The sequence below is a fragment of the Pteropus medius genome, unplaced genomic scaffold (assembly GCF_902729225.1).
Source record: "Pteropus medius unplaced genomic scaffold, Ma_sr-lr_union100, whole genome shotgun sequence".
Classification (NCBI taxonomy): domain Eukaryota; kingdom Metazoa; phylum Chordata; class Mammalia; order Chiroptera; family Pteropodidae; genus Pteropus; species Pteropus medius.
This window is the reverse complement of record NW_024349225.1, coordinates 16009835-16026612: the sequence shown is the minus strand read 5'-3', so window position 1 is coordinate 16026612 and position 16778 is coordinate 16009835. Positions and strand designations below refer to the sequence as shown.

Genomic DNA, 16778 nt, shown 5'->3' with positions numbered 1-16778 from the left:
TCCTGGCTCCCTCCAAGCCAGTCAACAGTTACGGTTTTCTAAGGAGAATTTCTGGTGGCTTAAACATCAAGTGACTGTTTTGAGCACAGAGTAAATTAGGGTGGGAAAGGGGAGCTAAGGAGCCCTCTGTGGTGCTTTTTCAGAAGTTAGAGCCCAGAGAAAACACTGCTGTGGACACGCGGCAGCCTGGACCTTTAAACGAACGGGCTCTTCTGTAACGCATGTGTAACATAACATCATACGCAATATCTATCATACACATATACGCGGCTCTTAACGCACATCATCGCACAGATAAAGGGAGAACTTTAAAACAGACTTTTCGCGTAGGGTGTTTCTAAGGTCACATGTTAGCCCTTAAGTAATTCTAAAGGACATGCGATCGTGAAAATAGATAGCAGGTTTCAAAGAAAAGGTTAATGTGAAAATATTTACTGGCCGAATTTGAAGTCTAGAGTCTAGAACCTGAGGATGTTTTATATCCTCAGTATCGGCGCGGGAGTGTTTTTCCAGAAGCTTTACTGAATATAGATACTCTTTTCCACTGCAAGGAAGAGACCGCAGGGAAACACTCTGCCCTCCAGAGGCTTCTGTGTGGACAGCGGTTTCCCAGTGTCTGTATTTAGGCCACTTCTGAGTGTCCCTATCTGAGGACAGGTGTGCCCGTCTCCTATTTCCTTAAGCGTGATTTATAACATTCACTTAAAACCAGGACCTGGGCAGGACTGGCAAGCATTTAGAAATACTTGGCCAACATCACATTTCGCACCAACGGAATTAAGCAAAATAGCTGGAGTGAAGAGGGAGAATAGAAGAAAGACGAGAAAATTTAAATTTTGAAAAACAGAAAGCGAACATGGGGACGAGTGAAAGCAATGGTACAACCCCGGGTCTGTCCTCCTTCCGGCGTGTGCTCGAAGGGCACACCCTCCATCTCCTATCTGTGATGAGGTCACAAAGGCGAGAGTTAAATCTCAGAAAACATGGCCCTCAGAGGAAGGTCGGATTATCTCTCGGGAATGTTGGAGAATATTTTAACATCGGGGAAGAAATTGGCTTGTGCGTTACAGAGCTTTGCCACGGCACACGAATACTTTATTAAGATCGGCACAGCTAAGCAGCCCCAGGCTTGCTGGGGCTCAGCACCCCAGGCTTGAACTCTCTTGCTTAGCTGCGGGTGTGTGTCAAGGACAGCAGCAGCCTCGGCCGAGGACGGCCACCCTCCAGCACTGGTCCCTAGGGGGACGCCCTCGTGCACGTGCCTGTCACACCCTCAGTAGGACGTGCGGTGTTTTCTGGGTTGGTGGAAGCTCGGCCTATAAAACCCTGGATGCCAGCTTCCTAAGAGAAGGCCGTGGGTAGGACACGCTTTCGAGAGGAGGCCACACATCCAGGGGAGCTGGCCGACACTCTGGCAGAGCCACGGGGACCCCCGTAGTCTCGTGCGGAAGAACTTACCCTACCGGAGCTGTTCTCTCTTCCTGTGTTTCTGTCCTTAGTGTCTAAGTGGAAGTAAAAGGGTGGCCTCCCAGAATAGGATGCCAGAGCAGAATAGGGTGCCAGAGCCTTGGCCCGCACACCCGCACGCCTGCCTGCTGGAGGGTCTCACGCCCAGCCAGACGGCCCTTCCCTTTGTCACTTTGCCCTGCATGCGAAGTAACAGTGCCTTTGCATGTAGAGGGGGAAGAGCCGTGGAAAATAGAGAGGCGAGCATGAGACGCGGTCAGCTTCCATCGAGCCAAGAGGCTCGGTCTTTGACCCTGCAAATGGCGTGGGACCCACCGTGATCAGCACGGCCCCCGAGTCGGTCCAGAGTTTCTGTTTCTAAGCTGCCAGCATCGGGGCAGGACTTCACCCCTCCGCTCCATGAAAACACTGTGAAAAACAGTGAGCGGATGCTTTTAAGCACGTGAGCTCCTCGGAAAGAAAAAGTAAGTCCATCCCGTCCTAGGTCTCTGGCGCCCAGCTGGAGAGAGCGTCCCCAGCAGACATCTGGGTTGTCACGGTTTGGGGAGCGGGTGCTACCGGCATCGGGTGGACAGAGGCCAGGGACGTGGCTGACCCTCCTGTAAGATATAAGATATCGCCCCCCAACAAGAATGATCTAATTATCTGACCCCAAATCCCAGGGGCTCGGGGTCAAGAAGCCCTGCTCTAGGTTACGATTTCATCGCTAGCATTTTGGATTACGTATGAAGGTAATCGCTTTTCCCCCCCCTCACAAATTTAAGTCCCCTGAAGACTCTTTAGAGTGGGAACGCAGGAAATTGTCCTATGAAAATGGATGTTAACGCATCTTCCCATCACCGTGTTTGCCTGAGCTAGTGCGGCAGCGTCCACAGGTGACCCGTCACGCCCTGGACGCCTGGACGGCAGCTCGACCGAGCCCCGAGCCCCCCTTTCCCAGCCAGAGTCAGGACTTGTAGCCGGCAGCGCCTTAAAGCGGCTTCCAGCCGTCGCTGCCCACGGCCTCCCGCAGGCGAGGTTCCGGCCGGAGTTCCCTGAGCGCCAGCGGGGAGCCTGGTGACAATGTCCGCGCGCGAGCCATGTCCTGCCCAGCTTCCCGCTCCGCGCGGTCTCTCCAGCGCTGGAGCCAGTGGAGGAGGCCCGCACCCGGTCACTGAGGGGTCGGCGGGGGCTTCCGCGCGCCGCCCGCGGTGTCAGGGCTCCGGCCCGTCCCCCAGTCAGCAGCCCCGGTCGAGCGGCACGTGGCGTCGGCGACACCGAGGCGCGAAGCAGCGGGCGCGAGCCCGGGCTGCCTCCGCTACGTGCTGGGGGCGCCGTGGGCACAGGAGGGCGGCGGTGCCGTCCTCGCCAGCACGTAGGGCCGCAGACGTGGGCGCCGGTCACCTGTGCGCACACATCTTCGGTCTCCCGAGTCGGCGGCCACGTGTGTCTCGCAGGCGGCACGTTCCAGGCCCCCGTGGCACGGACTGGCTTCCAGCGGGCGTCAGCCACGCTCCTCGCATGTGCGTTTGGCCGGCAGAGAAGCAGGGAGCCTGGCTTCCCCCGGGGCCCGCGGGGAAAGCGGACCTGCCGTCGCATGCGCCTCTGTCGTCTGGCGTCTCAGAGCTGACCGTCCGGGCGCTGAGGCCGTCGAGATGTGAGCGTGGGCTGCAGCTCGTGACCAAACGGCTGCTGTCATTCAGGTTGTTTCTGGGCGCCGAGGCCTGGGTCTCCGGCCGCTCCGTGAGGCGGACCTGTGCCCGCTGCAGGAGGGATGTGGCAGCACCCGGCCAAAGCCACCCGCTCAGGCCCGGCTCCCCCGGACGAGGGGCGTGTTCGCAGAGCTGTGGTGGGTCCAGTTCTCGGGGTGGTGCACCCCCAAAGCACGCGTCCCCTTTTTCCCACAAGAAGAGAGGGGCCAGCACGTGTCACAGAGTCGTTAGCTGGTTCCTTGTCTGTGGGCAAACGTCCCACAGAGCACAGACCGGGGGCCATTCCTTACCCCAAGGCTGTCCCCAGGTGATCGGTCCTCGGGCGAGCCCCTCGCTTCCCCTCCATGGCTCTTGCCTGGGACGTGTGAGGGGCAGCGAGGCAGAGTTTAGGACGCAGCTGGGTTGGCCGGCCCTCTGCGGCGGAGTCCAGCCTCCGACCCGCGTCCCCCTCCGGGCGAGCCGGGCCCAAGCCGCTGCCGGGCGAGGCCACACGGACGAGGGCTGTCTGGGGCACAGGGCAGGAGCGCAGAGTCAGCAGTCAGGGGTGAGGACAGCAGAGCGGAACCGACCTGGGCCCCGCGGGCCTCCCTTTTCCTGGCTAACGTCACATTTTAACCCACTCGGCATGTCCAGCTTTCTCTCCTAATGTGCTGAGCTGCACGATGGCTTCGGGGTAACAGCAAGCTTCTCCACACCCTCGTGTTGAGCTGCAGGGTGGGCTAGGTCTCCCCCCGTGACACCGTGGGGCCCAGGTGGCGCCAGGATGGACCTGAAGCCTTGTACTGGGGAGAAGGTTCCATCGCCAGGAGCAGAAAGCAGACGGGTTACCGCTCTGCTCGAGGCCCACCTCTGTTCCTTATTAATTATTATTATCATCGCCCGCGTGTCACGTTCCGTGCGTGCTCGAAGGTCCCCGGCACATCTCTGCTTCGTCTTCCTCCATGACGGCAGGAGGCGGGGGACAGGGGCACAGTACACGAGCTCTTGCCCTCCTGGCGGCTTTCTAGGGCTGTTTGCCACCCAGCCAGGAACGCCCCTTTTTTCCTAGAAATCAGGAATGGCAATGGGCTCGTACCACAGGGCCAGCCCCCATGGGGCATTGCCTTCGCGACGCCCCTCCCCAGGGGGCAGCAGGCGGGTTTGGCACTAGCACGCTTAGAACCCAGCCGAGCGGGTGCTGTGCACCAGGGTGGCGACACGTGTCCCTGACCAGCCCACAGACTCCCGCTTGCCGACCCCAGAACTTCAGGGGCACGAGAGGGAGATCCTGGGCCCGGCGGCTCTGTCCGCTTGGGAGTCGCGAGGAGTAAACGTCCCCTCGCAGCCCAGGGCGCTGCAGGGAGCGCCCCACGGCCCCAGGCGGCGCGGGCCGCACGCTCCCTCCGCGCTTGCTCTGCTCCCCACGCTGCTTCCGGCTGCCGGGCGTCGCGATCTCACCCTCTGCCCGTGGGGCCGCTCTGCATGGCGCGCTTCCTCTCGGCCGTCGGCTGCGGGGGTCGGGCCTCTTCCTTTCTGTGATCCGGTGCCTCGCTCTTTCCTTTCAGGTTCTTCCAGTTCTTTTAACATGTCAAACTCTGGAGATCTGTTCATGAGCGTGCAGTCACTCAATGGGGACTCTTACCAAGGGGCCCAGGTTGGAGCCAACGTGCAATCACAGGTAGGGACCCAGCCGATGTGCGGCAGGCGAATGCGCCAGCGGCCGAGAGCCTCAGTCCTGTTGGCGCTTCTGCTCCTTGTCCAGAGAGAGAGGGACACTAGAGACAAAAACTGACCAACAACCAAACCAAACCAAAACAAAGACAGCCGTTGTCACGGGAACCGCGTCCACATTCTGTGAGTGCATTTGGCTCTGGCTTGTCAGTCACGGCAGGAAGGCGGGGCCAGGAGAGGAAGCCCAGGGCCAGGTGACCGGGCTCAGCAGGCAGTGGGACCCGCGTCTTCTCTGTTCCCCGAAGGACAGGGAGGAGGCGCTCGGCCCTGCCCCGCTCCCCCGGCTCCCTGCTGTCGTGGGTTTTGACGCTCACCGTCTGCCCAGTGTGGAGGCGCCGAGTGAGCCGGCAGATGCCTTAGTAGCCCGCGTCTCCACGTGCATCTTTAGAAACACCCAGCCAGGCGACCGGGCACCTCTTCTCAGTCTTCCCGAAGGTGCGAGGACTTGAGTTCTGGTGATGAGTCTTTGTCCCCGATGGGAGGCGTGACTCAGGCGTGTGGCATGACCCCTCGGTGGCCCCTCGTGAGCAGCTCGCCTTCGCCACCCCTCAGGACGCCGTCTTCCGGCCCCGGCATGGGCCCTGGCGGCAGGGGAAGGCGGCAGGCTGTGGGTCAGGAGTACCAGGGGACTCCAGGCCGTGCGGACCCAATGTCCCACCACACACGTGGGACACGAAGCGCTACGTGCCTGGAGAAGACCAGCTGGCCGTGGCTCAGCCCCTCACTCGGGAAACAGCCCGGACACAAGTGTGAGGAGGCGCGGCCAGACTTTGGTCAAATGACCAGACAGCTGCCGTCAGCTCGGTCCTCAGACGCACGGCTGTCCCCGCGAGGTGGCTGGTCGAGCGCGTCCCCTCTACTCAGAACCGTGGCTTTTGCAGCAGACCCAGCGAGTGGGCAGTGATCTGGGCTGATCTGAGGGGAAGGGACGTCCGCTGCACTCTGTCCCTCCGTCCCCGCAGCCCCGCCAGGCCCCGCCATCCCACGAAGCACCGTTGATCGTTTCCGGTGGGCGCCCCAGCTCCGTCCCCGCCTCCCTGTCCCACCTGCGGAACTCAGAGAGGAGCCTCCTCCCCACGGAGCTGCGGGGAAAGGCTGCGGAGTGCTGGCCTTGGCGTGGCCCGCGCGACGGTGACGCGCCCGCTGCCCTGCGTGCCCCGACTAACTTCCTCTTTGTTGTTGTTCATCTGTCTAGGTGGATACTCTTCGCCATGTTATCAGCCAGACAGGAGGATACAGTGACGGACTCGCAGCCAGTCAGATGTACAGCCCGCAAGGCATCAGCGTAAGCCAACAGCCCCTCTGTCTGTGTTCTGTCCCCGCCAATTATGTCAGAGCTGCCGGGCTCGGCATGCCGCTTAGTAGGACTCGTCTCGGTTCTCGTTTCCGTGCCGGTCACGCCCTCGGCAGGATTCGACCCTCAAAGACGTGGCGACTGGGTGGCTTCATGCAGGCAGCTGGAGTCTCGGGCTGTCAGACGCGATCAGTGTCCGCATGGCACCTGCGGCCACACGCGTCCGGCCGAGAGGAGCTGCCGAACAGGTGGCACCTAGCACAGCGGTGGTAGGAAGCATCGCCACGAGCTGGGCCTGGGAACCCAGGGAGGACAACCAGTGGCCACGACCCACGGCATCCGGGTCGGTGGTCTCAGAAACACCTCGCTCAAATCTGCCGGAGGACGATTGAGAAACATTAAGGCCGAGGCCGGGCTGCGGAGGGGCGGGCAGGGCTACGGGCCGTCCGCTCGTTCCTGGATGTGCTGGCGGCTCCTGGCGGGCATGAAAATTCATAGCGACAAGCTGTGTCGCACAGAGCGAAATCGATCAGACAGACAGAGGAGAACCGAGTGTGGATTTGGGACAGCAATCCAACCTGATTTCTCAGATCAATTGTCCGCCGTCTCAGCAGTGGTGACAGCCAGCCAAGACGAGAGAGCAGCCCGGAGAGGAGGCTGTTCTTTAGGTCGGGGTGGCTTCCTGGGCGTCAGCGGCCGCAGGAGCTGTTGGCTCAGAACTATGGAAGAAAACTAGCGTCGGCGGATGGGGTGGGGATGACTCTTTACGGTTTGTTCTGTCGTTATGATGAAAATGAGTGGTGGGCGGGGGGAGGGGGCGGGGAGGCGTGATGCACCGTGTCGTCCCGGTCTGTGCGGACCGAGGCCGGGCAATGAGTCCTTCAGCTCTGCGTCGGTCACAGCACACGAGGCCACGGCCAGACCGGAAGGGACCAGGGGAGCACCGGCGGCATCACGGGCGGGGCACGTGGAGAGGCTTAGGATCCTCAGCCTGCAGGAGAGGCGAGGCGGGCGGTGTGCACTGGTTCTGACAGGCCGTCGCCGCGGCAGAGGCGGAGCCATCACGAACGAGGACGAGAGGCAGGCGGGAGAGGGTCCAGGGGCCACACTTCACCCCCGTGCCTGACGGGCCTTCCTCGCAGTCACCCCTGTCCGTAGAAGGGGCGACCACCTGGAGCCAAGCACTCCCCGCCACGGGAGCGTTCGGACACGGTCTGTCCGGCTGGCTACTCGGTGGGGGCGGCGTGGTGGGCGGCCAGCCCCAGCCCCTGAGTGTCTCGGTGACTGTTAGGGCCCCTTCCACCTAGGAATTCTTTATTTCCCACTGTCCCGAGGCAGACTCGCGTCCGAGTCTGCGCAGTATTTAACGAGTCCCTCTCCGGAGGGGAGCAGAGGCCGACGTGACCCGTGTACCCTGGGCCGTGTGAGCCTCCCCGGGAGGGGTTCCCGGAGCACGGGGAGCCTTGCCGTCCTCTGCTTCCACGAGCCGTGATTCCCGTGTCGACGGCTGACTTCCCGGAAGCCGGCCTAGAGACACACGACATACCGTGGTGGAGAAGCCCGTGCTCGGAAACGGGTTCCAGATGGATTCTGTGGCTCCGCGTGTACGGGGGTAGTTCAAGCATATGTGCATTTGCGCATTTCCTGAGTCTTTTTCAAATGTCAGGTAGAATTTTCCAGAAAGAGCTTTGGTCTGGGCGTGAGTGGGGATGAGCATACGGGCCCAATCCCGGAGAACTGAGGAAGGTCGGCGTGACGGGCGGGACATGGGGCCGGCCAGTCTGCTCCTTGGCATCTTTCCTTCCTGATCGCTAGCACGGACCTCGGGCTCTGGGTGGGAGCGGGCAGCGCGGGCCCTCTGACGTCATCCGCGGGCTGGGAATCATTCTGAAACAGGGTGACAAACATGTGCAGACGATTACGTCTGATTGCATAAGCCCACCGCAGACACCGCGCTCGAGAGTGCCACTTGGAAGAGCCTCTCGCTGTGCACTGATCTTCCCCCGTGCACTATGTGTGCTTCATTTCTCGGTCTTCAACATGCAGGGACAGTGACTCAGAGGCTCACCATGAGGCGATAGGTCCCTTCGGCGTCAGTTTTAGATTGTGCCACCTGCCAGAGACGTAGCTTGTCGGGGCAGGATGTATTTTTAGACAGCGGTAGGAGACGCCGAGACGTGTGTGTGCAGAGCGGGGCCGTGGCTGCCAGGAGAAGGGAAAGGGACCAGAAGAGTCTAGGACAGGAATGAAAGTTTCGAGCCAAGAAATAAAAATAAACATCTCCCCAGCGCGAGGCGGCCGTGGGAGACCCGGCTGGGCTCTGGGTTGCGTCTGTCCGCGGAGGACGTTTTCTGGGCAGCCGCCGTCTGCCCCTCCGGCTGGGTTCGCACCGCGCCCGTCTGCCTTCCAGCCAGGATCTATTTTAAACCCTGTGGCGTTCAGACCCCTTGCCTCTAACCAAGACCACGCCGCGCAGGGCTGCAGGGCGGGGGCGCCGACGGGGCAGGACGCTGGCCCCGCATGCGTCCGGGGTGGGCGTCAGCCCCGGTCCGGGCGCCGGGCCCGCGGTCCCCATCCTCGGTCCTGCACTGGGGTCAGCAGTTCCCACCCTCGGTCCTGGGGCCACTTTGGGGAAGACGGGATGAGGAGTGGGAAGGGCCTCGGCCACACGCACGCCGTCCGCCCGGACGCCGTGCGAGAGCCCGTCGGCGGTGACTCGCGGGTCGGCCTTTGCTCCGTGCGTGAGGCTTTTCCCGGTGGCCGGTTTCTGGCGAGGAGGGCTTAGGACACAGTTGTCACTTTTCCTCTCTGCTGACGAGAAGGCTGTGGAGTTAGGCAAGGGCTGAGGACCCCTTCCTTACCCACAATGAGCGTTAAATCATCCCTCCTTCAGGACTCAGTGTTCTCAGATGACAGCAGGGTCACCGCGCTTGGATCACGTCATGGAAGGAGAGGGTTCCATCCGTCTGTCAACTGGACAGACACCCTTAACCGTCACTCAGCGGCACATCCACCCCGGGGTGCGGGGCCTCGGCGAGGCTGTCGAGACGATTCCCTAATCACCGCCCCTGCCTTCAGCTTCTCCTCGGTCCCGTGCACACCCCTGAATTTCGTCCGTCCTTGCTCGGCGGTCATCGGTGCCTCTCTGTCACCCACCCAAGCAGGTTCTGTCCCTGAGGTGGACCTACAGTCCTCCGCGCCCTGGCCCCCACCCCCATCCTTCCACCTCTCCCTGCCGCCCAGGTGCTGGGACGCCAGTCAGCGCCATCCGGTCACCGTCTCCGGACACGCGCACCCCATTGGCTCCTATCGCCCGTCCTGCCGCCCTCCCCCGCCAGCGTCCGCTCCTCCCCTCCTCAGTCCCCCTGCCGTCCTCGGCCCTCCGCTTGCGTTGCAGAGATGTGCACAGCCGTGCTTCACCGGTCTCAGCCTTCGCCCGGACACCTGTTCGGTGGCAGAGGCATCTGTTAGTTGCTCAGAACATGTTTTTCGAATGAGTGAATCAGGCTGGAGAAGACGCGGTGCCACGTAGTGACCAATGGCCACCTCTTCTAGTCAGCTGCAAAGTGTCTAGTCATGGTCTTTTTAAAATGCTTACTAATCCACAAATACGCTGCTTGTTTTTTTTAGTTCAAAACATTCTTAAGTCCTTTTCTAAACTTTTTGGCCAGTGCAGATTCCCTGAGGGTCAGAGTCAAATCAGCATTAAATATATGACGTTCTGTAGCAGTGGCATTGCCGAGAGAATTATCTCCTGAGTCCTTCTGCTCTTCCTACCCTAAAAAGACCCCTGTCTAAACCTGACTGTGGGATGCCAACTCGCATAGCCACACCGCACGGTGACCGATGGGGTCCTCGCTGCCATTGCTATCCACGTGGGACCAGAACCTCCGCAGGCAGACTGGCGGGGGGTGGGGGGACAACCTACAGTCTGGGGTCCTTCCTGTGGCTTGTCACCTAACGAGTCACTCGCCCCGTATTGTCGCTCCATCTGTAAAAGTGACCGGATGAGCAAGCTCGAAGGTCCCTTTCGACTCAGTAGATCTGGAGCCCTCCACCAGGCTCAGCCACAGCCTCCTGTCCCCAGAAACTCTGCCATCAGAGCCCGTCTCTGCCGTGCTTTCCAAGACTGCTGCTTCGCCCTCCCCCGGGGCTTCCAGCGAGGGAGGAAGAGCTTGCGTCCCACGAGCTTCTCCCTCTGCGTCCTCAGAGGCTCGTGGTAGCAGCAGGCGTCATTCTCCGGTGACGAAACAGCTTGTTCTTTGTTTACGGTGTGCGTTAAGGGACTGAGTTCGCTACAGCCCATCTTAGGTGTCAGTAGACGCCCTGTAAGAGTTTTCTCATCCAGTCGTTTGAGTGAAAATGGAAACTAAGGGTTAGCATTCTCTCTGTGAAAGCGAAGTCATCGATGTCAGTTCATGACAGAAAGATCTCGTTCGTTTTGCTCTGAGATAATTACAGCAGTGGAAAAACAGGTGAAGCTTTATCCGCGTAAACGTAACATAGGTGTTTCCGATTTCGTTTTTTCCCACGTTAGGCAAAGGAAAAAAAGGACATTTACTAAGAAAACGAATAAAATCGAAATCATTGGGACAAAAATAGCACGCCGTTCAAGTGGACACATTCCAGGCATTGGGGCATCACGGGGTCACGGTAATACGCGGGCACGTGCCATCGCTCTAATTGTCACAACTGCTACGAAGAACCTCCTTCCACTTACAGTATATTTTAATAAGATGCTGCCACGTGGAATTATAGGACCGGGAAGTGAGGGTGATCGTTAAAATTCACATGCAAATCTTTAAAAACTCGCTTTAATTATACGGTTTTAATTCTTCTCTTTTACCAAACTTTGAAGGTGTTGGAACAGAGCCTCTGGGTGCCTTCTGGTGCTGCAGTCAGGGACCACCGGACAGCCCGGCTAGAGGGGCGAAGGGGGTGAGAGGAGCTGTAGGGCTGGACCCGGCGAACCAATCTCAGAAGGGATGAAGGCAGCGGGAGAGGGCAGATGGACCCCTGCCTCCAGGAAGCCTGAGGTCTGGCTTTCCTTTACGGCAGAGCCAACGAGGTGCCAATGGGGGAGTGGAGTCAATGGGGGAGTGGAGCCAACAGGGTGGAGCCAGGCAGTGGAGAAGCCAATGGGGGTGGAGCCCGTGGGGTGGGGCCAGTGGGTGGAGCCAACAGGGAGGCGGAGCTAGCAGGACGGAGCCGGCCCCTTTAGCACGGCACCTGATCAGGACCTTAAACCTTCACGAGGCAGCAGCTGAGCGTTGGAGACAAAAAGCGATTGATTTGAGCCCACAGTCGTCAGAGGAGCAACGACCTCCCAATGGTGCATTTTCATCTGCAGTCCATCGTTTTTCCCAGATGACAGGCCATAAAAGTGCAGGGAACGAAGGAGGACAAATCGATAAGAGCTTGGCCATGCGTCACGCATTCCCCTATTCACTCCTTCGTTCATTCACTCAGTAACTGTCATCGGCAGCATTTTCGACTTTGGGGGATGAGGCTACGTCATATCGTATCCCGGCCAAGGTGGAGACACCGTGCCCCTGAGGTGGTGTAGTGCCATAAGGATGTATTTTAACTTTCCTTCAGTACTTTGTCCCATCCTTGGAATACTGGCACCGGGGAGCCAGCCACCTCTGTGGTGGAGGAGGACGTTTGAAATCGAGTTACGTCACAGAGGAGAGGGATTCAAGACCGGCCAGCACTCGTCTGAGAGCCCTACCTCGCCCCGCCCCTCCCCCGCCAAACAGCCACACTGGGGTCTGAGTGTAACAACGAGCATCCTCCGGTAGAGACTCTTCGGAGAAAAGTCACAAAGAGTGTTATTAGGCTCAAACCTAGTGATGCCGTCAGCCCCGGCACTGTCACATTCATGGGGGGTGTGAGTATGTTTTCCACCGCTGCCACCTTCTGCCTGTGGTTAAGCCACTTTCCCAGAGAGCTCTAAAAAGGACAGTTGAGCAAGAGGGTGTCTGAGCTTTCTTCCCGTATCCTGTCTGCTTATGTTTTCCATTCCCAAGAAAATACAAGAGGAGAGAAAATACTTCAAAGCTATAAATAAAAAAGACATCGGTGGTTTGGGGAAGAGTCCCGTCTGCGAGGTGACATTGTCCGCCATGCTGCTTTCATTGGAATCTGTGTCTTGTAGCGTCCGCCTGGCCGGGCCACAGCTGCCCCTGTGGCCAGCCTCCTTGGGCGGGGTCGCGTTAGTCCCAGGCTCGAGTCGGTCCTGCCCTCCGCCCTATGAAGAAACCACCGCAGCCTCCGAGGGGCAGCTCGTTTTTGTGGGTGCCCCAAAAGGCCCACGGCCCTCGGTCTGCAGTAAATAGTAAGCAAACAGTAAATAGTAAGTAAATAGGAAACAGTAGGAATTAAGCGGCCGGATTTGACGTGGGAGGCGTTCACATCGGTTTCGGGGTCGGCCCTCTGCGGGCCTCTCAGGAGGAATTCCCTGTTCTTTGACTGTTTTCAGATAAAATAATCGACCTCTTAGAAAAATCCAGTCGCTGTTTTAAAATTTGGTATATTTTTAAAATCCCTACTTATCTCTGGCTTTGAGTTTAGGGAAATTCTTTTCCACATCTCTAAATATTAATGTTTAGATCTCTAAATACTCCGCAATCGGAGATAGAAGGCAGAAAGCAGGACCTTCTCAAACCTAGAACAACTAACCAGAAGTGCTTTCCACTTCAGTCAGCCTGCCTAGTCCAAACAGAACTTTTTATTAAAAACGTAACCGTGCCCAAGAAGTTAACTCAGATTAGCGTAATAAAGTGCTTTCAACAACGGAACGATAGGGAGGGAAGATTTAGAGTGTGAATACCTGTCACGGTGCGGTCCAGCCGTGTCAGCCACCGAGTCATCGAACCTCATCATTTTTCACACCCGGGAGCTGCACCCCTCACTCTAACTTACCCCAAACTATGCTAAAAAGTCCGTTTTACTGGGCGGGGTCCAGTAAAGTGTCCGACAAGACTGTCCCAGGAGTCCCATGCGGAATATCAGTAGAGGTTAACTTTTTTTTTTTAATCCGGGGACAGTAAAATGGAAGAAGAGGAAAATATTTCCCAGGACTGTAATAGATCGCACGTGCCAGATAATGATGTCGGGGGTGGAAGGTCGTCCCGAAGGAACTCGGGGCGTCAGCTGTGGAATTAGCAGTCGGCCCCGGGCCAACACAAAGCGGGTGAGGAGGGGTCACCCCCGCCTCCCTGGGGCCGGGGCTCTTTCAAGACGGCCCCTCCTCTTTGTCGACAGTGAACACGCGGCGTCTTTAGTAAGTCGGAAGAGTGAACGCAACAAAGGACAAGGATGGTACAATACGAATAAAATTAGGAAAATTAACTGAAAACATAGCGCCGACATTTAAACTGAAAAAGAGCTGGGAAATAAGACAGAAATAAGAAGGACAACTACGCCGCCAACACAAGCCGGTGGGAGGACGGGAATGGCAAGAGAATCATCCGAGTGCACGGGAAACGGCAAGGTGAAGGCTGACAGCAGTCGAGACGCTCGAGTACTGAGGGGAACGATAAACGTGAAATAAGCTGGGACGAGCGGTTAAAATAAAGAACGTCAGCTGAGAACGTACTTGCAAAGATTGTGAAACCGATCAAGCAGTGGTAAAGTGCTGCAAAGCAGTAAATTTAAGAACAATTAAAAAACAATAAGAATAGAACATGAACAGGCCAAAACGACATTTAATAATTGTAATAATAACTAACACTTATCGACTTCTTCCTCTGTGCTAGGCACTTTATATGTATTAACTTATATAATTCGAGTTTATTCAAACAATTAGGACGTTTTTAGAAACGCAAACAAAAAAGTTGAGACGTCAGAAAATGACCGAAAAAATTTAAGGGAAGTAAGATAGGCCTGTAGGTGTCCATCGTCATGCTCGTCTAGTGTGATTCTTTCTGCTGTGGAAAGTCGCCGGGGGCCTGGCCCGGGACTTCCCGTCTGGCCCGCAGGCTCCGGAACAGCCTGGCGCTGAGAACGCGGCTCTCTCCCTGGCTCGTCCTCGTGAGCTTGGCCTTCCCATTAGGTTTTTAACCATCCGAATGGTTGAAATTCGGAAGCAACAGAGTCCGTAGCCCGGAGCCTATGGCGGTGGGCAAAGGTCTCGTCGTCCTCCTCGGCTTCCAGGGCTGAGCTCGGGGCGTCATGGCCCCAGCCCGTGCCCGCACCGGGCTTGGTGGGCTGGGATGGCACGTGGTCCTTCTGATTCTTGCCTTACTGCCTCTCTGGGCCCCAGGTTTCTGAGGAGAAGCATCCTCGTCTTGCATCCAGCCTTCGGTGCAGGCCTGGTGCACAGTCGGTGCTTAACGCGTGCTTGTTTAAGTGAGCCAGCTTGAACCTGTTGTCAAGAGGCCTTTGCTGCCTCATCTTTTCCTTACCCGTTCCTTTCCCTCCTTTCCTTCCCTTCCTCCCCGGCAGGCAGACTTGCGGCCGGCTCGTCTGCCTTCCCAGAATCCCACGACAGGTGCACGTTCGTGTTCTGTTCAGAGTCCCTCCCACAAAGGAATGGATGTTTTTCCTTCCGTCCATCCGTCATAGCGGAAACCCTCGACCTCCAGCTTCTCCACCCCTTGTGCCCTATCCCCTCCCCCGCCACGCCAGACGTCGTTTATGGCATACGCCCTGTTTCCTCCTTCTTCTCTGCCCCACACTTTCTCGGGGGCAAGTTTTGGCCTTGGGCTTGATCCCAGGTCATCCATCTCTCCGCTCATTCGCTCATTCGCTCAGCGGGTGTTTTCTCGAAGGTTTCATCAACCTGTTGGGCATCAGGGCAGGGGAAATAAGCACGACATCCTGTGCCTGTTCTCAAGCACTGGCCATCTCGTCTCCGCTGATGGCCGCGTCCAGCCTGCGTCTTTAGACCCCACAAAGGGGCACAGCTGACGAACGACCGTCACGGGTCCCCGTGTCCCACGAGTTACAGAAGCCTGCGCTCCCTTTGTCTTCCCTGGGCGGGTCGCAGCTGCCCCTCTGTCTCCCCGGACCTGACCGCAGGGTTGGTCGTGCCGGCCTCTTTCACAGCGGCGGCCAGAGACCGGAAGTAGACGCGGACTGTGCTGGGCGCACCTCGTTCTCATGCTACGCAGAACGTTTCACGCGGAACGTTTGGGAAACGCAGGAAAACGCACAGGAGGAATGGCTGCCGCCTTCGAGCATTTCGCGTGTGAGAATGCGTGTTCTGTGGGTGTGGAAAAGTTATGATCGTGTTGAAGATATTTTGTAACCTACTTATTTTACTAAAAATCCATTAAGAATATTTTCCATGTCATTAAACATTCTTCCCAAACGTTGCTTTCGTAACTGCGTAAGGAGCCTGTTACAGGGAAAGTCTGTAATTTATTTAATCAATCTCTACTATGGAACATTTAAACTGTTTTCTGGTTTTTTTACTGTTATTAATAATACTGTGGTAAACATCACAGTACAGAAAATCAAGTGCATATTTTCTATTATTTCCTTGAATACATTCCTAGAAATGGAGTTGCTGGATCAAAGAATATGAACGTGTCTGACGCCTTTGTGATTAACTGCGGACTCTTCTGGAGGCGTCTATTAATTTGTCATTCCCACCCTGAGTTTATGCTCGTCCCCATTTCTTCACACGCTCGATGACAATGTCTTAGCATCTTTGTCCACTATTAAGTCATAAAACGGCGTCTCATTTTACTTAATTTTAATTTGCATTTCTTTGTTCACTAGTGGGATTGAACATTTTTCATGTCTATTAGCCTTATATGTATATTCTTGAAATGTTCATCTTTTTCTTATTGATTTTGAAGAACTTTTACGTAATATGGACATTGTCCCATTCCGCACTTAGAAACGTTTAGAAAATAGAGAAAACTCTATTTCTAAATGGAGGGGAGCCCCGTGGCATAAGGCCCCTCCAGCCTCATTACATTCCCGTGGGGAGGCCTTCAGCGTGGAAGCTGGTTCGGTACCCCAGGAAAACTAAATGCAGATCTATAGGTGATTCTAGTGTTGGTCTTTTAAAAACAGATCAGCCTGCAATCTGAATTAGCACAACATTTTCTGTGCTTCTAGTCTATGAAACACTCAGGGCTATAACATAGAACCCAAGCGTTTTCTAGAAGAATCTAGAGACGAATGAGTCAAATATGTTCTTGAAGATTTCCCATATGCCTAGCATTGCCCCGAGTATCAGGGGTTGCCATCAAGGGCATGGCTAGGCTATAGCCAGGTTGAAAAATACAACCACACACGTTTTTAAAGCCTTCTAGGACCTTAGCTGGACGTAGATCTAGAAAATGGTCTCTGAGCGACGAGACGTTTTCTCCGGTTTGGATGCCACATCCATCCCCTTGTATCTCCTTTACCACCAGCAAGGTCCACGTTCCTCTAGGTGGCTGAACTGTCGCGAGTCCCCATCGCTCCCCCGGCCCTACTCCCCCCAGTGCCCGAGCCACAGCACAGCTGGAAAATGTCCACCGCACAGATTTCTGTGACAATCTAAAAGGAGAAAGAAAATTAAAATTTAAAAAGTCAGCCCGCTGTCGCACTGGGAGGCGAGCCCCAGAATGACGGAGGGTGTCGCCGGCCGCGTCCACCGACGTCCTCGGAATTCC

General features: G+C 56.8%; 1 protein-coding gene across 1 annotated transcript in view; it reads left to right on the top strand.

Annotated features, from left to right (window-relative positions):
• Positions 1-16778, top strand: part of PBX1 (PBX homeobox 1) — a 214292-nt gene that overhangs the window by 190787 nt on the left and 6727 nt on the right. Inside the window, exons 6-7 of the mRNA XM_039881124.1 lie at positions 4318-4815; positions 6064-6153. Coding sequence (XP_039737058.1) covers positions 4318-4815; positions 6064-6153 — 588 coding nt within the window. The remainder of the gene's footprint in view (positions 1-4317; positions 4816-6063; positions 6154-16778) is intronic.